Source organism: Vespa mandarinia, chromosome 2 (genome assembly GCF_050613455.1).
Source record: "Vespa mandarinia isolate Hongniang chromosome 2, ASM5061345v1, whole genome shotgun sequence".
Classification (NCBI taxonomy): domain Eukaryota; kingdom Metazoa; phylum Arthropoda; class Insecta; order Hymenoptera; family Vespidae; genus Vespa; species Vespa mandarinia.
Genome location: NC_140811.1, coordinates 4316979 through 4341105, shown reverse-complemented (window position 1 = coordinate 4341105; position 24127 = coordinate 4316979). Strand labels below are relative to the sequence as shown.

Below are 24127 nucleotides of genomic sequence, written 5' to 3'. Positions count from 1 at the left end.
AAAAAAAAAAGGAAGAAGAGAAGAGATAAAGAAAAAAAAAGAACAGAGAGAGAGAGAGAGAGAGAGAGAGAGAGAGAGAGAGAGAAGGAAGAAAAAAAGAAGATCATTAGTCAAGAATTGCAGCATTAATATTCGATTCTCCAAGGAGATTTGCACGAATGATTAATATTACGGAGAAGACAATTATTCTGGAAGAAAATAGGACTCGAGATAAGAACGTCGAATATAATACGAGCGATAGGGTGATGATAGGGTGGTGGTAGTGTGGTGACGTAGGAAGTACGAAGAAAATTAATCGATACGCTTGGTGGTTCGAGATGAAAAAAGATAGAAAGAAAAGGAAAAAAGGAAGAAAGAAAAGGAAGAAACAAAAAATTGAAACAAACAAGAAAAAAGAAAAAAAAAGGAAAAAAAAAAAAAGGAACAGGAAGGAAAAAACAAAGAAATACATAATGGAAGACGAAGTATCTCGCTGGACGCAAAATAATTTTCTATGGTCTCCTCCTTCTTGTAAATCTACTCTAAGGATGATTTAACGAACAAACGAGAAATAACAAGGGCTTTTTCTCGCGTCACGCCCACAATTACGACGTAATTTCAGGAAATTCTGCCGAGTTGAAAGCACTGATCCTTCCTGCCACTTTTACCCTGCTCACGACAATTTTATCGCGTGGTCACCTGGGAGAGTCAAACTGACACCCTTTTCTCTTTCTAGTTCTCTCTCTTCTTCTCTCTTTCTCTCTCTCTCTCTCTCGCTCTCTCTCTCTCGCTCTCTATGCTTCCTCAACTCATTACACCGAAATGTCGACCCTGCGTTAGAAGTTGAGAACAATGCCTGTCTCCCTTTCTCAGGCATCCACGTAGAAAGACAACACGACGAACTCGTAGGATGCTGGTCTACCACAAACAACCTAGTCACACGAATTGCTCTCTTTCCTTTAGATAAAAATAAAAATTCAAACGTACGATTGTATTAACATCATCTATTAAATTCGTTCCTTCGATCGACGTGCATTTTTTTTCTTTTTTCATACTTTTATAAAAATATACTTATTATTATTTATTAATTAAATCGGAATTAATTTATGTTGTTTGTTAATTAAAATTGTGCCTGAGGGATGATTATAAATGATACAGTGAAAAAATATTTCACGTTGAAAAATTTTTCAAGAAATAAGAACACGAAATTAACGTTTATATAAATTTTATCGAGGTATTCGTTAAATGTTCGATGAAATGGCTATTAAAAAGTCATGGTTTAATCTCGCTACGGGGAAAATTTATGTTATTGTAAAATCCAACAAAATCGTACTTGCCAGTTACAAATCCATAGAGACATTGATTCAAGGGCAAAGTTGATTCAACTATTTATACACGATCGATATTATCCATGAATTGGCCTAGAGGCTAGGGGATAACTGCATCATCCGTTGAGCTACGTGATTCGGTTAACCAAGAAACGAAGACATTGTTATCGTTGATCTAATAAATCACATAGACGATTCGCCCGTACCAATTCCCATCACCAGTTCTCCCATATATCCCCACCTACCAGCCCTATTCTGTCTGCTTCATCGCGAAAAACGAATTTAATCTTAATTTCGAAAGATATCAAAATCCAGGTTCACTTGATTCCTTTTTCGAACCTCGATCGCGTATCAACGATTTCATCTTAACCGGTGATTTTCTTCGCTCACGTAAAATCGTTTTGTCGATGATATTTAACGAAGCCACGTTTTCCATTCGATAATGATCGCTCACGAGTACTTTCTTATGAAATATCGTTACGAGCGAGCGAGCGAACGAACGAACGAAGGATTTGAATTTTCTTCTTTTTTTTTTTTTTTTTAAATCTCATTTCTAATTGGTATGCTGCTTCCTCGTACCACATAATTATCAAATACAATCACGTTAATTATACTGAGACGCATGAAAAAGGGGAGCGTGCTACGATTTAATTTCAAATTTTCCTACCTTCTACTTATCTCGCAATACATTTCATAATAATAGATGATATTAAATGGGTAAAATCGAAATGATTATGTTAAAGAAAAGTAATAATGTAAATTTGACAAAACGAAATAATTCTCAAATCGTAGAAATTTATTCTTTTCAATTATCCGTATCAAAATTGTTAAATATTTTTATTAATGGAAAGAAATTATTATATTTGATAAACTATGTTGAAAATTTTATATAACATATAGTTTTTCTTTTTTTTTTTTTTTTTTTTTTTTTTTCTTTTTTTTTTTTTTTTTTTTTTTTTAATTGTAGCAATGACAAAAAATGAACTATTATGAATCATTGCAAATATCTATATATTAGGAATTTACGTAACTACGTATAATACAAAGCAATAGAATAATACAATTCATAGTTATATACAGAAAGAGAGAGTGAGTTGTACCTTCCGAAGGCTTGTTAGTCTGATGTTCCATGAAGAGGGTTCGTAACTCGTCCTCCTCCTCCTCCGTCCAAACACCACGCAAAACTTTCTTCTTATCCGTCTCGGTATTGTAACCCTCGACGATTTGCGTCGCGTCGCGCGTGTTCTTCCAGAAGAGCAACTCCATATACGACTTCCGGTTCTTCTGCGCGACTTCGATGAAACGACGGATTATGAAGATTGCGAACTTTTGGAGCTCCTAAAGTACACATTGCTGTCTTTACCAAGAGGGATCGATTTGTTACTTCTTTTTTTTTTTCTTCTTTTTTTAATCGATTTAACATATCCAATATATAATAGCTTTATAATATATTATTAGTACATTATTTTATATACATTTTTTTAATTAATATACATATCGATATTATTTAATATCTTTTTTAAAATGAAATATGTACAATAATAATTTATCATTACATTATTTAAATAAATCTATTCTCGTATGATAAACTCTTGATTGATGAAGATATTAAAAAGAAGAAAACAAATTTTTTTAATCCCATACCTTGTGCTCAGAATATTTCGAGTCGAGGATCTTTTGAAAAGTTCGAAATATCGATGCTTGAAAAATCATAGCAGGCATTTTACACTCCCAAGCGATTCTGTGCAACATTTTCGTGACATAATGATTGACCTCGTTAGTATTCTTATTGAATTGTTGCAGAAGAATGGTCAATGCTTTAACGATCTTTATATTTGCAAATCTACGAAAATTAATTAAACATTGTTCAAATATAAACATTCTATTTGTTTCAAATACAGTATCTTTTAATTTAAGTCGAACTCGCTCAAGTTATTATACCTATGCACAAATTCGTTTAATTTAAAATCCGTTTCCTCTGTCACGACATCCTCTTCATCGTCATACTCTTCATCTTCCTCGTGTTCTACGTTAACAGAAAATGAACAAATCGAGAGTTAATAATCGTGACTTGCTTGTGAAAGAAAGGAGAAAAAAAAAAAAAGAAAAAGAATAAGCATTTTATTTTACGAACTATCTTACCATCGTTGCGAGCTAAATTATCTTCTAAATTGTTCTCCATACTTGTCTGTTGCATCGGAAAGTCATTTTCTACAACTGAAAAAAAAAAAAAAGAAAGAAATCTCGAATGAATCGTTAGAAATATTCTTAAATATTTATTAAAAGTAGAACAAACAGTTTTTTTTACACACATACATATATATATATATATTTTTCATAAATGAACGGATCTAAAAGAGTCAAGAAAGAATATTACGATACAGAAGAGTCGTTTTACATTTAAAGGAGATAAAAAAAAAAAAAAAAAAGAACAGAAGAAAAAGGTAAACAATACAATAGTATTACTCTCGTTTCTCATTCAAGTTTCCCCGCTTTGGATCACAAAAAACTCGCTACGATATTTTTCGTAAATAGGGAATGAAATTCGTTCGAGATCGGTTGAGAGAACTAGCGTTAGAGGAAAAAATAAGAGAGAGAGAGAAGAAGAAGAGGGATGCCATGAAAGCTCCTTGATCTGTGAGAGTGCTTGTGGAAATCCTGGGTATCGAAAAGAAAGCGAGAAAAAGAATAAAACAAAGAAAAAAAAAGGGAGCAAAAAAGGAGAATCCTGAGGATTAATTTATACGGACCACGAAATTCCGGAAATGCGAAACGTCGAGGCACAGGAACGTCGCCGGTGCCGGTCGGCATCGATGGTGATGAAATCCGGATGTGAGCCCTTCTCCTAGATTTTTCCCATGTCTCCTTCCACCCTTCGAGCCGTTCTCCGGGCATTCGTTTTACGATCATGCGCAGTAGGAACAACGAGCTCGCGTTTACGTTCGTGAAAACGCGAAATCCGATCGGATCCCCGTACGATTTCGATTTATTTATTTCTCTCTTCTCTCTCTCGTTCTCTCTTTCTCTCTTTCTTTCTCTATCGTTCTCCCTTCTTCCCTGGCTTTGGCCTTCCAACTGGAGAATTCACTGTGTGAATAAAGCGAATGTTGTGGGCGGCTCGAAGGGACTAAAAAAAAGAGAGCTGGGAGGCGAATAGAACAGAGAGGCTGGAAAGTGCCTGACGAAGGCGATTACGATTTTCACGAATCCGGATTAAAATTCTTTTGCGAGAAGAATTGAAATTAGTGATTTAGAGTGTTTTAGAGTTATTCGAGTTATATCTCGTTACGTTTTGGTAACGACGAAAAAATTATTGATTCTTTTACCTACATAATTTTTTCGTTGCTATTGTCGAGATTTTTTTTCTTTTTTCTTTTTTTCTTTTTTTTTGAAAATATCATTTACTTTTGAATATTCGTAAATTTATAATATATTTATGATAAATTTATAATATAGAATGATCGATCGATCCTTGATCAAGAATCAAATTACTCGTTTATCGATGATTCATTTAATATTTCGATTTTATTCGAATTTTTGATTAATTAAAAATGACATGGGTTTAATGTATTAAAAATTTTCGAAAATTTCTTTTTGTCAATTTATGAATTATGAAAATTTGTATTTATTAATTAATAAAAAATGATAAGTGTTCAATATTCCCTTTTGAAGAATTTCATCGAAAATATATTATTTCGTTCGTTCGGTATATAGACGGCTCGACATAATGAGTTCTCTCGTCGAAGCTATCATCTGGACGTGAACTTATTGATTGTTTTATGATCAGTCACAGATGTCAGAACCGTTAATCACCAAAAACAAGCGCGCCATATGGCTGGCGAGAATCGCGAGATTATACGTTCGTGTCGGAAAACGATAGCAACGTCCAGCCACGTATTCACTTGTGAACTCGACGTCAATAGAGAGAATCGGAAAGTAGAAGATATTTTCTTCACGCCTGGAAATTCAATTTCCCCTGTACATTTGCGATCGTTGCTGGAACTCGAGTATAAAATTTATACGGTGTCTAATTATTTCTCCTTTCATTTCTCTCATTCGTAGCTGTTTTTTTTTTTTTTATTTTCTATCTTTTTCTTTGTTTGTTTTTTCTTGCTCTTTTTTTTTTTTTTATACACAATTCTTTTCTAATAAGAATATAAAATAACTATACGCATAGGTGGATAGGACAGGGGCCGGGGTTTGGGAATGGAGAACAAAAAGTAAGAATAATTTTATAATTTATATCTCATCGAATCAAGATCATAAACAAAAGTGAAATATATAAGAATGAAGTTATATAGCGACGAAAGTTATCGAAGAATTTTTTTTTCCGTAGAAAATCAGTAAAACGCATTAAACAGGTTCGCTTAAAAAGTGTGCCGTTGAAGTCTTTTTAAATCATCTGTTAAAAGTTTTTCCTAAAACTCGTGTTACCTCGGCTAAGAAAAACTTTCTCCTTTTCGAAGAATCCAGTTTGTCCATGTGACAGTGACGGCATTATTTCAGCTTAAACTTTTAATCGTCTCTTCCCACGACCTCCTTAAACTCGAGACAGTAATTCGAGATAAAATAAAGCGTTCATTCGGTTCTTGAGACCTTCCAGTTTAAAGCTTTTACTTCGACCGCGAATGTATCAACGAAAAGCTCTTTCGCTTTTCGAGAAAGTACTAATTCTACTACTTATATATATATATATATATATATATATATATATATATATATATAAAACAAAAATGATTCGAAGTAATTTTTACGTTAATGAAAAAGGTTTAACGGAGTCGTCCATATTTTATTTAAAATTTAGATAAATTGGAACACGATTATTAGCATTTTGCGACAATTTCGATCTCGTTTTAGAAGAATATTAATTAAATCGATTCTATCGGACTTAATATAATGTACCTGAAAAGACTAACTTTTAATTTACCATGCAACGTACCGCATTCGAATCAAATTTACTGCATGAGGAAATTCAAAATAATTCGTTGTAGAATAAAGTTCGATGGAACAAATTGGTGCTAAAATCATTAAATTCGTTTGGGATTTCACCAATTTTATTGTACTATCGTTTCTCCCGGTTAAATCCTCGATATCCCCCAACGAATCGATCGGAACTGAATCGAAAAATTTTAATTATTTCTCTCGTCATATGTGGTATATTATATTCTATTGTCAATATATGACAATAGAATATAATATGAATATATATATATATATATATATATATATATATATATATATATAAAAGAATATAAGAAAAAAATAGACAGATCGTTTAGTATTACGAAATATCATTATTGAAGTAATTGTCTTTCTAACACGTTCATAGGGATTAAAAGTGTATAAAAAAGAATCGATTTCAATAAAACGCGCAAATCCGAAAAGAAGAATTAACTGGATATAATTGTGTGCGTACATGAATATCATGTGAGTGTTTGATTCATATAGGTATGTGAAGGATTCGAAAAAGCTTTCTCGAAGTCCAATCCGAATTCGAAGGTTCTCATTTATTCAGGTGTCGTAGCAGCGGTTTGTCATCTTGAAAGTTTAATACCAGCCGTTGCTTGTTAAGCCTGTACTCCTGACAACGTAATCAACGACGAAATTCATCACGAATTTTCAGATAAGCGCTTTAACGCGATAAGTACCTACGGATAATCCACGTACGAGAGGAAATTCTCGATCTGCCGGATAGCTGAACCAAATTTCCTCACAAAATTCGTTGAAGTTTCTCGACGTTGCATGTTAACCAAAGTGAGAGAATTCGTAGACATGCTATTAGTTATCCAATACGTACGTCGATTTCAGTTTGCGAAAAATTTTCTCGAAAAAAAAACGAAAACAAAAAAAAAAAAAAAGAAAAGACAATAGCAACATACTGATATATCCTACGTTTGTGTTTTAAGGTATTAAAATAAATTCATTCCTACGAATTTCTATTCCTCGATATTTCCCCGTAATATTTTCAACGCGTAGAAATTATCAGTCTATAGATAATTACTTTCTTTCATATATTAATAATGATAAAATGATAGTAGGATCATAACACAAAGGGAACGATCTCGCACGTGGAATAGTTTTGACGTTCTTCCGATCGGAACAAATTTGCGACCGATCAATTTTCCGAGTAATATTCCCTTTATATGCATCCTTTATAAAGAGTTACAATAAAGTTTCTGATCGCATGTAGGTATCTACAAACAGGGTGTATATATACATACATATATACGTATATAAATATGAAAACAAACAAACACGTCGATATATTAAATTTTATAATATCGATAATATTCAATTAATTTTTTTGCATCATAAATAAATAAATAAATAAATAAATAAATAAATAAATAAATAAATAAATAAATAAATAAATAAATAAATAAATATATTCTATCTAATAATAACAATAAAACATAATATAATATACTTTTAACGTTACGATAAAGTTATGGTTATAGTTGTTATAGTATAAAAATAAAATGACATATTGAATGGTCAGTTTTGTTTCAAAAGTCGCGCGATAACTCGAAGGTCCTGGTTATCGATCGTCCTCACGGCGTGGCGGCGTCCGATGCACTCTGTAAACGCGTTTGTGTATATCTATATACGAGTTCGTCGAGTCTTTGAGTATAGGTGGTGGGTGCACAAGCACGCAGAGAAATATATTACACGGGCCAGTGCGCGTGCGTGCACGTGCGAGCAGGTGCGCTAACGACCGTGAAGGAGATTGGCAGTAACGCGTTGCTCTATCGTGACCACGCCACGTTTATATTATGTCAGTAACTCTTGTATAGTATGTATGCATGTACATAAAGAATGCATAGCGTGTTTATAGAATTTCTCCTTCGACTTCTATCTTCTCTCTCTTTTTTTTTTCTTTTTTTTTTTTATCTTATTCGAATATGATGTTTTAACCTTTAGCACCTTTTCATCGACGCTGACACAACACGTTTTATTTTCTAACACGTTTAATAATGAACTCTTTTGTTCATTATTTTTGTTCAATTAAAATATTTATTGCAGATTGTTGTCTTTGTCGATTTTTTGTTCTCTCTCTCTCTCTCTCTCTCTCTCTCTCTCTCTCTCTCTCTCTCTCTCTCTCTCTCTTGTTTTTCTTTTTTCTTTTTATTTTATTTTTATTTATTTATTTTTATTTTTTTCTTTTTCTTTTTTTTTTTCTTTTGTATAATAGTAATTTTTTTCAGATGTATATCTATCTGCTAATGTATGCGCATATAGAAGATAAAAAGTTTTCTTTTTTTTTTTTAAATTATTCGAAATTTCCTTACTATCTCCCTGTATTACAAATCATCCCGTTCCATCCACCAACGTAACGCAAAAGTTTTTCCAGTTTTGAACTTTTTCAGAAAATCGAGGAAAAAGAATGTTTCGAAGAACTATTCTCCGAACTTTCGACTTCAACTCGACTAATTCGACGAGCGTAACTTCGTGATACTTGCTTACACGATTTTTCAAAAGGAAGAAAGGATTTTTCGTAGATGAAGTAGACGCTCTAGCATCAAATAGAAGCAAGTCATTCTTGAAGAAAAACTGAAAACATTTTTATCAATTCTTTTTTTCTTTTTTTATTTTTTTTTTCTTTTCCTTTCAAAAAACAATCGTTAAGTATCACGAGGAAAATTGTTGAATAAAGTTTTCCGAGATGCTTTTCGTTTTACGACGTTGTTTTTGTTCGCGAAATTAAATATCCCAGGTTAAGAGTTTGTCATCAGAATTCCTTGGTAAAATAGTAGACTCGCGTTTACCCAAGCGAGGTTTTCTCCGTAAAATTTCTTTCTTTTTTTTTTTTTTATTTTTCTTCTTTTTTCGCACTCACGACTTAACGAACTTTCAGGGCCAGCTAAATAATGCGACGATAATGTAATAATTCCGCGTAACTATCGGAGACATTATTGCGCCACCATAGTTACATGCAAATTTGCATTAAATCTACACCAAAATACGGAGGTTTCGCCAAAATAGGGATTTTGGCAAGTTGCCGGTATTAACGCCGTACTTCCGACTATATAGGCGTGCATATACATAAATTTGCATAATGAAATAGGCGTACGTTTCTATATCTTGTAATATTTCTAAAGGAAATAAGATTACATCGTTTGTTTGCCTTACCGATGTCGTTTGCCTTTCAAAATCCTTTCGTTGCATAGCTATTCGCAATTGAATTGACCAAATGCAAGAAAGATATGTAAATGCATTATAAATTCATAATAGAAAACGATGAAATATAACAAAATGGACGTTTGAATTTTATTCATCGAATAATATTGTTCACTATAAATAAAAACATATGTTATACAACGACAAATGCAGATTCAATAAACAAAATAAACGAGCAAAAAAAAAATATTTCAGAGAACTTAGAATTGTTAGCCGCTGTCTGATAGAATCTAAATCCTTTATCCTAGAAGGAAACAACGCGGAACCTAATCGGTAGTCAGACGGTCTCCCTCCCTCGTATAGTCATCCCAGTTTCGCCTAGACTCGTCTCTCGTTACGAGTTAAGATCGTGATTCTGCGGTTCATTAAATCGGACATTATCGTGGGCGCAAAGACGCGAATGACATTATGCGATTGTGTTACCGCGGTAATAAGTGTTGTCTGACGTACAGGGTGCCCGGGTAAATGGGCCTGCAGGTGGTATTTCAGAAGTTAGATAACGAAGAGGAAAATGATGTAGGCAGAGAGAGAGAGAGAGAGAGAGAGAGAGAGAGAGAGAGAGAGAGAGAGAGAGTTAGGGAGAGGAAGGAAAGGATGAGTCGGTGAATGAAAGAAGGAAGGGATGAAAAAGGGTAAGAGAAATGAAAGGTGTATGTAGGTTTATCGTGGCTGAGACCAAACACCCTTACACAGTGGCTCAATGTAATTTGCGAAAAGACAAGACAATAACCGACTCATGTATTGTCATCTTCCAACATCGTGAACCACCGAAATATTTTTATATCTTTTATCACCCTTCAATATATATATATATATATATATATATATATATATATATATATATATATATATGTATATATATATATATATGCATACAATTAAACAATATATTGCATTTAAATCGGGCAATCTCTGAAAAAAAATTCCTATATCAGTAAATTCCAATAATTTTTTCCATCTGAATGAGGAGGAACGATGAAGGATATTTAATTTTTTAGAATGAAATAGCGCTCTATAATTGAATCGGAATTTGATCAAAATTTCAAAGAAATATGATGCTATTCGTCGATTTTTTCACGATATATATATATATATATATTTTTTTTTTTTTTTTTAATTCGACTAATTTTAGATATCCAACAAATTTTTCTTTTTATGATATAATTTGATTATTTTTATTGAATACCGTTATGTGCGAGATATTTATCGAAAGAAAGAATTTTTTCTTTTTCTATTTTTTCTTCCTTTGTTGTTTGAAAATTTTCGAACATCAAAATGGAAACAACTGAAGTGATTTTGAAAACACAATCTTCTCTCTCTCTCTCTCTGTTTCTGTCTCCTCTCATATAACATCTTCCATGGTTAAGACTAGATCTTACCAGCATTATTATGACGGTAACATCGTCCTTGTCGTAGCTTTAATTAACCAACTTATTAACGTTATCAACGCAAAAAGGACCCTTGAAAATGGAAGGTAGCGCGAGAGTGTCGCGACAGTGAGCAAAGGGAAAGCTACTTCTCTGATCCCTCTTGTACGTACGTGAATTCACGTAAATCTCTCCAGTGATCTGATGTGGCTTTTGAAACGATGATAACTCTCTCGCATCGTGCTTTATTACACGTAATTTAGAAGAAACAAGATGTACCCCTTTTTCCCTTACAAAATTTTTCTCTATCTTTGTTTCCCTTTCATCCACACGTCCTGAATCCTCTGACCCGAAAAAATATAAAACAAAAAAGGAAAAAAAAAAAAAAAGAAAAAAATGAAGATAAAAGTTCAAATTGTAATATATCGTTGGCAAATGTTAAAAGTAAGAAGAGGAAAAAAAAAGAAGAAAAGATATTTTTTCGAACCTCTCGTTTTTAAAATATATAATGTTCCATTCCGGAGATAACTAAAATTTCGGAGTTTCATAATCCAATTTTAAAATATTTCACCGCGAGATAATATAACAATAATAAACTTTTCTAAAAATCGAGGAAAGGGATATTATTATTATATTTTTAAAAATATTTAAGTATTATCGTCCTAAAATTATTATCAATCAATTGTATTTCATCTTTATCGGTCATGCGAAGTTTTCGAATAATTTTAACTTTATGATATTATTTATATGCGGCTCATAATCAGTTTCCTCGCTCTATATTCTCTATTTGTTATTAAGAAAAAAAGAAAAAGAAAAAAATAAAAAGGAAAAAAAACGATATAGAAGAAAGAAAAGTAAAGTAGTATGCATCGAGTAACTTTTCATTTAATTTAGATTTGACACGATTCTTCTAGCGATGATAATTCAACTTTTGATGTTCACTCAAGGAAATCACGAAAGAAGTTTTTTTTACTTATGCTTGCCTCTGCGATACCGTTCGAATTCAAAAGGATGAGCCACTCTTAATTCAGTTCCTTATTTCTTGCAGCAGTTCGAAAGAAAAAGAAAAAGAACAAAAAAAAAAAGAAAAGAAAAAAGAAAGAATCTCTATATCGTGTACAAGTAAATTATATTGCGATTGCTCGAGAAAAAGCTTTATTATCTTTCTTATTTGCAAAATGATAAAGGAGAATGACATTAACGCGGAAAAATTAAATTAAATCTCAATTGACTCTACATTATCTTAACTAAACTTATTCGACTGGAATTATTCGTACCATTTGATGATTGTATCTTCATTTCGAAATTCTTTTTTATTTTTCAAAGTGTAAAAAATTATTTTTATATCGAAAATAGAAAGTATATATAAATTTATTTTATATAAATTTTTATATTATATTTTTATAAATTTTTATAAAATTTTTATAAATTTTTATATTATATTATATATTATATTAATTTTTATATTATATAAATTTTTTTTTTTTTTATTTAACGAAGATTATATATGATGATATTTTGTTACGACGAATTCGAATGATTTTGAATATAGATACAATAATTCGTTTAAATTTTGTACAATATTTGACACGTCGGGTAAGAGGACTATTTCTTTCATAAGAAGTACCTAGACGAAAAAGTGCTTTTTATCCACGTACTAGGCAAGCTTCCGGATATGCGAGCGTTGTTGGCTAAGAGCACCGTTGATCTTACCTACCACCATCCATGAATATCAAAAAGTTACTTCACGTTTTGTATAATACCTTATTATACGAAGAACAGTTTGGTCTTACGTATCCTCTAACATTTCAAACGATCTATGAAATCTTGGACGTAGCGATAGTAAAGGGTACTTGTTCTAAGATAATATTATATTTATTATATCGTATATATGCATTATGTTGTTCCATTGTCGCATGCCTTTCTAACTTGTTGTTGTTGTTGTTGAAGTAACGCTTTATAAGTGTTGATTCTTGGCTCTTGAAAATGTCTATTGTATTTAACTACTTCTATCTAGCAAACTGTATAACTATTCTTCCTTTGTTACGACGTAAGATACTTGATCTTCATGAATTTAGAGAAATGTTAAACAACGGTAAACGAAGAAAAAAAAAAAAGAAAATGATGAATTATTCCCTAGAGTAATTTTTTTTTTTTTTTTTTTTTTTTTTTTTTTTTTTAACGTTCTTCTTTCGATTCTACGATTTATTCACAACATTGATAATTTAAAGATGTCATAGTTTATTTCAGAAATATATTGACGTAGTAATAAATCGGAAGAGCAAAAAAATGCTTTCTTCTGGATAATATCTTCGGTAATCTTTTCTCAATTCCCAAATGGCCATCGTCGAAATCGTAGAAGTGAATTCTAGCCGCAGCTAGTAGCTAGAGCTATCTTATCCAGCATCACGTTACTTTTCTCCTATGGGTATGAGCATTCGATCGTCGAAGCAGAAAAAGTCGTTACGGAGTTTTCAATGAAATCCATTCTTGGTTAATACCCGAACCGATCGATTATTCGACATAGAACGATCGACGGACAAAGAGATGGTTTGGTCTAGCATTCCGGATCGTAAAATTGTACGCTATACAGTTTTCCATAGTTGTTACGAAAGATAAACCAATTCGGCGAACTGTGTTTGCCATTTTTTAATTGTGGTAACCTATATAGCCTTCGTTTTGGAAAACTTCAGAGCGTGAAAAAAAATAGACCGACGAGAAAAAATGGAAAAAAAAGGAAAAAAGAAAAAAAAAAAAAAAAAATAAAAAAGAAAAAATTTGAAACAAAAATATCGACGAACTCGTTAACGTTAACGATACGTTAACAATCCTCAATAAAATATTAGAGCTATATTTAATAATTTCTAATTTCATCTGCTATAATCGTTTTGTAATAGATTTAAGTATGTCTTTTATTATCGTGAAACTCGAATGCCATAATATTTAATTTTCTTTTATTAAGTCATAAGTTTAAATTACAGTAAAAGAATAAATTCGATGATATTATCGAAAGTCAAAGAAGGATCAAAGAAACTTAGTCCTCGAACTTTTATCTTTTTGCAGTTCGCCGATTATTTTAAACTTGAAATCGGGATGTGAAACGATGGTTCTCGAGTTTGGTTCTCGATCTTTCACGAGCTACAGAGATAAATTCCGGAAAAGGTTTAGTATTCCCATTCGAAATAAGGAAGAGAGAAAAGCAAATTCGAAAGTACCATTCGCAGTATTAAAGCTTCGAGATTGACGAAAGCTATCGATCTTCGAAGTTTTAGACGAAAGGGAAGTTAATTACAAGTAAGTCATTTCTATGATGAAATACGTTCGAATGAACGATACCAAACGCTTTCCTTGTTCATTTCTAATGTTTCCGGAAAAACAACGAGAACACTTAATAGAGATAGAACCAACATCGATTTTTTTTTTTTTTTATATAATTTACATTCTCACGATTATCGAGTTATAATAATATTTTAACATTGTAAAAACAATGTAAGATTTTCGAATTCTTTTAAAGTTTCTATATCTCTCTTCCACTCCCATTATCTTTCTCAATAACTCATCATTGATTTTTGGCATTCGCATCAAACGGAAAATTCGATCAAACTTTCCTGATCTACTAAGAGAACGTCTACTCTATATAGTACTTAATATCTTCTATTCTCTTGTCTTTTATGATTAAATAGAAAGAAATTAGTATTCTTCTGGTAAATGTTTCAATGGAGAGAAAAATAGATAAAAAGAAAAGAAATCGTTGAACGGTCAAAGAAGCAAACCTTTTACGTTTTTTCGTCTGTTATACGAGATATAAAAAAGGGAATAGGGCCTAGAGTATAAGGCGCTTACGAGCATTTTGTGGCGTATAGGTACTCGAAGATCTTCAAGAGCGGAGAACGTAAAACTTTATTTTATATATATATATATATAAAAATCTTTTTTCTTTTTTTTTTTTACAACCTATACGTATAAGTTTATCTCTCTTTTACTCACAGGCCAAACTACCGGTGTCTGTACGAAAATTTCGTATTCCAGTGTCGTCATGGTCCGGCACGACTATTAGGCTGGTAACTACTTATTCAAACCGGATCGCTCGAAACACCCTCCTTCTTCGAAGTTCTTGTCAAGCAGGGCACGTTTTCCCAGCAGATCTGCACGCTCCACCCTTTTCTCTCTCACCCTTTCTCTTGCGCTTTATCTCACTCCTTCGTTTTCTGTCCCACCACTCATTCCCAACTATACGACCGACCTTCTTCTGTAATGATGCACCTACTCTTCTTTCTATCCTTCCATTTTCATTATTTCTATCCCTATTTGTCTCTATCTTTTAATGTACAGTCAGCTCTTCTCTTTTCCATTCTCGACAATAGTCGTTTTCTTTTTTTGTTACCGTTCTTGTTTAACCACATTATCGTTTTACAATATATCGTTTCGGGATTATTCTATCAAACTCTTAAAAACGATTCGACGTTGCTCGAATGAATTGTTTGAGCTATTGAACGTGAATTATTTAACAGATCGAAATAGAAGAGAAACAAAATAACAAATGGTAGAATCAACGTGAAATGACGTCAATTGGTGGCTTCCGTTTTATTTTACATTTCATTTCTCGTCGGTTTTTGAACCATTGAATAATTTTCATTAACAAAATTTTTATCCATTAAATAAATATCAAATATTACAAGAAATAAATAATACATATTCAGATAATACATATACAGATAATAAATATTCGATAACAAATATATCTAATTTAATTATTAAGAAATTTTATTTCATTTATATATCCATAATCTGTCTCCATTTAATTCTTACGTTATAGCACGTGCACTTATGAATTAGGCGAGTGGAGATATTTGTTTCGAAACTTTCTGATTATCCGAGCAACCCAGGATTTTGTAGACGCGAGCGAAAGCGAGTACGCGTACGACATTGAAGGATTATTTCGTGTTGAGAAAGGATGTATAAATTTACCCAACTCCTCTGTTTGATAAAGATGACAAATGATTTTATACGATATTATATATTGACTGAAAGAAGAGAAAAGGATATGCGTTGTAATATACGTTGATTTACGTTCATAAAATCAACGATCCGTTATTTTATGTGTCAGTATACTTATCTCTATGTCTGTTTTCTATTTCTTTTTCTTTTTTTTTTTTTTTTTTTTTAATTTTACCAGTTGTATGTAAAGCTTTTATTATTTTTTCTCTCGGAATATTATAATTAGATTACTAAACCAACCATTCGTAGAACAATTCATGAGTTAAATTCTGTTCACCGAAATAATAAGAAAAACATTATTATTGTAATATTATACTCTGTAAACTTTATTCCAATTAATTCATTTTACTAGAAAAGAGAACGAAGGGGTAGAGGGAGAGAGAGAGAGAGAGAGAGAGAGAGAAATTTCTTTACATCCATAAGAGAAATACGATATCAAAGAAATTCTCGTGACGAGTTAATAAAATAGAATATTCTTAGTGATTGAATGTCCAAGAAAATATAAGCAATATAAACTGTGAGTAGATAATAAAAAGAAGAAGGTAAGAGTATTTTGGTATCATGCGAAATCGATATTGTTATGGTCAAAGTTTACGACTCGAATTTGTCGATTCATGTTTTCACATTTTTATTTTTAGATCTTCCCGGAGCACGTCTTTTCGTATATTTTATAAACATGGAGAATACGATAAAGATAAAATAATAATCACAAAATTATTTTCAGAATATCAGATCATCCTAATAATATTTTGATTTATTCGCGATAAAACAGGAATATAAGTACCATATAATTTGAATAAAAGCAAGGATAAATATCATATCATTTGAATAAAAATGTTTAGCTGAATATTTCTTTGATAATAAATTAATACATAATACATTTGATAATACATAATTGATATCTGAATTATTACAGACCATTCTGAAAATTATTATCGATAATATCACACGAACGTTAAAATCGATATTAGTAGCGTCCTTTCATAAGCTTTGGCGACGTTTGATACTTATTCTATAATGTGCCCTTCCGTCTACGCGTTTAACTCCCGTCTAATTATCCGTAAAATAGGCTATTCCCTGTAGTGGCTTTTATGACTTTGACGATATCGTGACTAGTATTGCACACGCCATGCATTTACCTTGCGTTAGGGTTGCGTTAAACAACTATACAACTATACAACCATACAACCATAACCATACATCCATACAACCGTAACCATACAACCATACAACTATACAACCATACAACCGTAACCATACAACCATACAACCGTAACCATATAACCATAACGACAACCATGAAGAATTGCGTCAGGGTTGCATCAGGATGCAACTATGAATGGTTGTCGTCATGAAAGGATTCACCGATCGAAAGATCGATCGATAGAAAATCAAGCACGTCTTTTCTACGCCTACGTTCTTAATGCAATTTCGGGCTCAATACACCAAATGACCAACGAGGTATTTTCAAAGAATCGAATCGAAAGCTGTCTCTTAATAGTGAATTGAGCGAAAGTTTTGATCGATCGAATGCATAAATATGTATCGAATATTAAATATAGTTGGTGTCGAACGATATTCGATGTAAAAGTGTGAAAAAAAAAGAAAAGAAAAAGGAAAAGAAAACTGCGTATAAAAATGAACGAACGACATATGCAAATATTTTTTATAACAAATTTTCTAAAATTAATATGATTATTTCGATTGGACAATCATGTTTCTGTTAGTCCAACAAACCACAGGGCATTATCTAAACCAACGAGACATCACAATGAAGTGTTATATGTAAATAATATTAGATTATAGTTTGCTTCATATGGAATACTTGAGAATAGTGTAGTGTTCCAATGGGGATTGACAAATTTGAATCCGAGCACAAATATCTTGATAAAAGTCGAACGATGGAAGGGCTCGTTTCTGAAGCGTCAGAACAAACAAAATCGTTTTCTATTCTCTTTTATTCTCTTTTATTCCTTACGTTCGCGGAAAACGAGCAAAAGTAGTTGGCATTATTTCTCCCTTCGATAAGAGACAAAGCGGAAACTAGAAAGATTCGATAATTCTGAAAAGAGCAATATGTAACGAGTGTCAAAGAGAAATTCGATCGAACTAGTACTTTTTGTCTCTTTTCTTTTTTCTTCTTTCTTTCTTTCTTTATTTTCTTTTCTTTTCTTTTTTTTTCATTCTTCTTTTTCTTCTCTTTTTCTTCTATGTCTTCCCCTTTTTCGTAATATCTGATAAAAGCAAAACCGATTGCTCTATGAAATTTATCACAAAAGAAAACCAAATTTCTGAGTAAGAGAGATGGATAAACACGATTAAAGAAAAATTTGACGAATATAAAATTGATAACGATTACGTTATAAATGAAATATAAATGCAATTTATTCGGGATTGTAACGGCAATGTTACAAGATAAACGGTGAAAGCTTTAGCTTTCCCTTTCGATCGGATAGTGGTAAATTCTATCGTAGTCACCTCGTGAATTGGAAATCAATGACGGACGGAGCACGCACAAAGGCTGGAATCGTGTACGAGGATTTTTCGTTACTTTGACTGGGGAGCCCCTCTCTTCTCGTCGTGCAATTACCATCGTTTCCTTTCGCTTTGATCATATTGATCCGTAAACCAAGCAGAAAATTGGAATAGCTAGAAAGCGAACGAGTGAACGAGCAAGTGAGCGAGTGAGCGAGCGAGAAAGCAAGCAAGCAAGCAAGCAACCAAGCAAGCGAGCAAGCAAGCAAGCAAGCAGGTAGGCTGGTAGGGAGGTAACAAGCAGGCAGGACGCAGAACGCAGAGAAACAGAGCCGCCTATTAATTATTTATAGTAATGTGATATTGATCCGTCTGGCCACCTTCCACCGCACCGACCGACAGTAAACTCCTATATGCCTACGTATCCCATCGTTTCTGATAGGCGCACATACGCCGCCATTATTAACGTTATGACCAACGGATATAATCGTTCAACGCAATGCTGATCCTCATTCGTTTCAATAAACACTGAATTTTCCTTTACTATCTCGCCGTCGATATCATTTCAAGAAATTTCGATGCTTCCGCTTTGGATTAAACGTTTCTACCAAATCCTACGATCTCTCGTTCAAATTATCGAATCGCTCGTTAACCTCTATCTTCTCATCCCTTGTGAAATGATACTTTATCTATCTTCGATTTCGAATCATTGAGAATTTTCCGCGAACGAACGAACGTATGAATTGATTCTTAGGAGAATAAGAACTATTTAAATCTGTTTAAAAAACTGTTTATTTTGATAACTTGTTTAAATTAATATTCTGTTAATTATCGAGTGTTTTATTATTTTCATCGTCAAAAACGATAATTATAACTTAATTATAATCTGAATTTATTTACCATTAATCCTATTTATTTCGAAAAATTTTCGACGATTTTGATCGAAAATTTTCAATCAACAGGAAAAAGCCGAGCAACGAATAAATTTATCTAACATCGTTAATGTGCAGTTTATTATGAAATTTATTGGCTTCATGGGAAACTAAACAAGCGACGAGACTAATTTTCGACTAATCATACACACGGTTTGCTTTTCAACCGACTAATTGCCCATTTACCGCTGGAATCTCTTTCTCTTTTCCGTTTTTTTTTCTTTTTTTATTTTTTTTTTCATACAGTCACTTACAGAAATATTCGGATATTTTATAAAATTGAATAATCTTCTTTTAGATTGAGCAACTAATGTGCTTTGAAGTTTTTTTAATATAGGCATACAAAGTAGACGAAAAATATTTTCCTTTTGGTCATAACAATGAAAGAAAAATAAAAATGAAAAATACAAAATAAAATTATTCTTTTTTCTTTTTTTAATTGTTACGTGCACTATGTAAATATTTTCAAAATCGACCAAAAACGTAATACGACTTGCATTTCGCTATAAATATTTATTATTCTTCAATTATATATTTTTTAATAAGTCCGAAAAAAGTGATTAAATTTGAAAAAGTATTCGAATATTTTTGTGACTGACTGTATATTAAATTTTAATGGAAATGCAGCGCGTTTTATTTTGATATTTTCGTTCCGGCAATGTCAAATATCGCGGGATCGACACAATGTCAACCACCGATGCCAAAGAAATTAATTCCCGCAATTCGCGTTGAAATTATTTAACACGTCAAAATCTACGAATATTATTTTCTTTATAGTTATTACACAAAAAGATGATTTTAATGTGGGGAAAGTTGATTGGAAAAAAAAAGAAAGGAAAAAAAAATTAAAAGAAAAAAAAAAAAAAAAAGAACGAAACAAAAAAAAAAGAAAGAAATAGAATAGAATCAATCGAAACGATTCATTTTTACAAATATTATTCACAAAAAAGGAATTGTTCGTAAACAGTGAAGAAAGCTGATGATTATGGCACATATATATCAATATCTACTATAGCTATGGACACATCGTCTCCCTTCTATTTGATGCTTTTATCTGAAATTAAAAGGCCACTTCGCTGGTTGGAAGCATATCATGCAACGGTCCATCGGTCCAGACTTACCACCGATGACCAGTTTTCAAAGCATTAACGTGGACTCATTCGAGAGAGGTTGCTCTTTTCACATACATATTGCCTAGAACTAGAAATTGCAAGTGGAAAACATCAGGAATGGAAATAACAGTAGGCACATTCTCTAACTAACCAACTAGCTAGTAAGCAAGCTAGTAAGCTAACAACAATGTTCTTGCTAGCCACCAACTATTTCCGTCTATTCACGAGCAAGGTAACACAGCTATCAACAACGGTAACGCTCTAATTCGCCAGTAGTCATCTACTATCTTTCCTATTTCCATTGAGCATACCAACACAAACTTCAACATTAATACCAGTACCAACTCGTTTCATTTTCTACTCGTATCTCAATAATGACTACCGTCGACGCGTGTCGCTTGGTTCGTTCGCACCGTGTATTTTCTAAAAGCCTCTTTACGACTTTCTTCCCCAACCCCTTTCATCCTGCGTTTACGACGACGTTAACGGTCGACTTGCCGCAATTCCGCGTCAAGGAATTAACTTTCCGTGACTCAGTTTTTCCCCTCATCAATTTATAATCTTCTACCTCCTTCCATTCTATCCCTGAATATACAATGTATATCGTATAGATCGTTGAAATAATTGAAAATGAGACGAGTAAATCCACTTTCCGTAGTACGGACAAGCTTACTAAATATTTCGACTTATAAAACGAAAGTTCATGGATGGAAAACGTTTAAAAAGGTAATGAGTTATTGTCTTCCAATCCGAACAGAATCGGAGTATTATTTTTCGTTTCACTTTTAACGAGACATTACTTATCCGTTATTCGAAACAAAGAAACAAAGCTATTATTTCATTTTTCATTACGTTTTTCCTTTTTCTTTTTTTTATCTTACCTTCTTTTTTTTGTTCCCTCTATCTTCGCTAGTGTATTGCTTGACCATTTACGTAATCAATACAATTAAATTTGATGATTTATTTAATTATATTGTTGAAAATTCATTTCGTGAATTTTTTTCATAACTACGGCGATCACTAACGACTCCCCATAACGACTTGTTAAATCGTCCATGTAAAGTTCCTCTTGGTACTCGGGGTTTCTTAAAAAAAAAAAAAAAAAAAAAAAAAAAAAAAAAAAAAAAAAGAAATAGAAAAAAGAAAAATGATTAATCGCATTGTAATATTTGAGCACGATGTACGCACCAGGAGTTACGTGACGTTGATAAGTCTCTCCTGCAAAGCCAGCAAGTTTCTGCTTTTCGATCTACAAACAATTTTAAAGAGTAACGCAGCAAGTACTGCCACTAATGAACGCGGTAATTAAAATCTCCCTGAAGGACCGGGTTTTTGCTTACGCATATCATATATACTCCCAGACATATATGTACACGGTATATTATATACATATCTGGTTAGATGAACCGATCATTGCTTTCCGTTATACGTTTAATTTTTCTCTTTCTGTCTGGTCGAAATAATTATAAAATAACGACTATACTAAAAAAAAAAAATAAATAAATAAAATAAAAAAAAATAAAAAAAAAATTAATAAATAAAAAAGATAAAATAAAAAAAGAAATAAAAAATAAAAAATACCAGCAGCATAACATTGAATATCGCGTATGTCGGGTATCTGTGGTTTTCAAAAATATAATTCGAAACAAATTATGTCATGTTAGTCAAAATTCACGATTAAAAGTACAATATATGTGAAATAATTAGATAGAATTCAATTACTAATTTATATATTAGGTCGGTGGAATAATAATGACGACTTTTATTATTTTAAATTTATCACTAGTTTTTCTAGTTACTTTTTATCTGATTACGATTATGTAATAAACAATCGTTAAGGATAAAATTAGGATCGATTGATTTTCATTTACATCAATATTTTCACGTTGGTCATTCAACATTTGTTCAATATTTAAACAGCATATAAATCCTTAAATATTATACTTAAAAATCATAATTATTTTTGCATATGTCTTGTATCCGACCGTGAGAAATATTAATTTTACGCAAATTAAACACATCTACTTTATCGCTAAGCTATTCACGGTCCTGTACGTTTAATATTGATTTCAAAGGGATAATTCAACGTGGAAATACTTGTCTATATATCGTTCCATTTTCCGTGTTTCTATTAATTACCCCGACATGACATAACGTATTATGGCGAGTTATTCGTGAAAACCAACTAGAAATTTCTGCTCTACGTTCGACAAACAAATATTCATAGAGTATATATATATATATATATATATATGTATATATATATATATATATATATATATACATACATATATATATATCATAGAGTATATATATATAAAACAAGAAGTCGGAAAAAACTAAATCTAATTACCGAGGCATTGTAGCGCATCGTGCTTAATGCACTAATTAAAATCTCGTGGAAGGCAACGATTCTTTGTTTCATTTAACGCTCCAAACGTTAAGCTCATTGTTTGCCGTTAGTAACTTTAGTTAAGACATAACTTCCGCCTTTGCTTTTGCTCGCCTGCGATAACTTCGCCATTAGAAATTCTACTTCCGTTTCGTGTATTCGGGGGAAACGGAAATAAAGCTTTATGAATAGTACCGTGAGATAAAATTACGTCTCATATAGAATATTAGTATCGTCGGTACTAATCCGTCGAAAAGATATTTTTTGGCGTTAATCGCAGTGAAAGGAACTTTTTTCTTTACTACAAAAAAGAAAAAAAAAAAAAAAAAAAAGCAAGAAAAATAAATTTAAATACAATTAGATAAAATTAAAATGATGAACGATGACGTCTTATTAATAACAACAACGACAACAATAACAACAACAACAACAATAATAATAATAATAATAATAATAATAATAATAATAATAATAATAATAATAATAATAATAATAATAATAATAATAATAATAATAATAATAATAATAAACTGGATCAATTTTTAATCTAATTATCGTCTTTGATTTTTATAATGTAGAAGCGACCAATGAGACTTTTAGTGTTAATCATCGATAAATTTATATTTGAGCTTGTTCAATGATAGGAAAGAAGAAAGGAAAGGAAAGAAAATGAAAGGAAAGGAAAGGAAAGGAAAGGAAAGGAAAGGAAAGGAAAGGAAAGGAAAGGAAAGGAAAGGAAAGGAAAGGAAAGGAAAGAAAACAAGAGTAGGGAAGAGGAAAGAAGAGAGGAGAAGACAAGAAAAGAGAAGAGGAAAGAGTAAATCCAATACATGTTAGCTATATATTCTCTTCCGATAATCTATATCTCCAACGACTATATATATCTATATATACTGCGTATACCTCGGCGTATTCTCCTTTAACGTGTACTTTTTTTTTTGTCTTTACTCAACGTGTCCGCCAACAACATGCATTCGAAACATTGTTCTCTCTCGAAGCAAGAGGACAAGATGCATTCTTCAGAATCTATATCGAAGCTGAGCTCAGAGTATTCCATGGTATATACGAGTATGTATGTATTATATAAAGAAATGTTGGACAGTATTGTGAAAACGTATCGTAGGAAAACTTTACGAAATGGCAATGTTCGAGAAAGAGAGAGAAAGAGAGATAGGGGAGAGAGAGAGAAAGAGAGTGAGTGAGAGAGAGAGAGAGAGAGAGAAAGAAGCAAATGTCCTCATCGCTGGACACCGATTTTTATTATACTCACTCTACGTGCGAGGAGATTCTCGAAAGCGGAGCTACGTGACTGCTCGTTTTGGAGGGGAAACGTTGGTTGCAGATTGAAATCACCTCGCAAATATAT

The 24127-nt window shown here is 32.1% G+C and overlaps 1 protein-coding gene across 3 annotated transcripts in view; it reads right to left on the bottom strand.

Annotated features, from left to right (window-relative positions):
• The window catches only part of timeout (circadian regulator timeout), a 165468-nt gene that overhangs the window by 13828 nt on the left and 127513 nt on the right, over positions 1 to 24127 (bottom strand). For all 3 annotated transcript variants that reach the window (XM_035888137.2, XM_035888140.2, XM_035888132.2), the window contains exons 16-19: positions 3450 to 3524; positions 3249 to 3333; positions 2952 to 3150; positions 2408 to 2645 (exon numbers count right to left, since the gene is read on the bottom strand). In XM_035888137.2, the coding sequence (XP_035744030.1) occupies positions 2408 to 2645; positions 2952 to 3150; positions 3249 to 3333; positions 3450 to 3524 (597 nt within the window). The remainder of the gene's footprint in view (positions 1 to 2407; positions 2646 to 2951; positions 3151 to 3248; positions 3334 to 3449; positions 3525 to 24127) is intronic.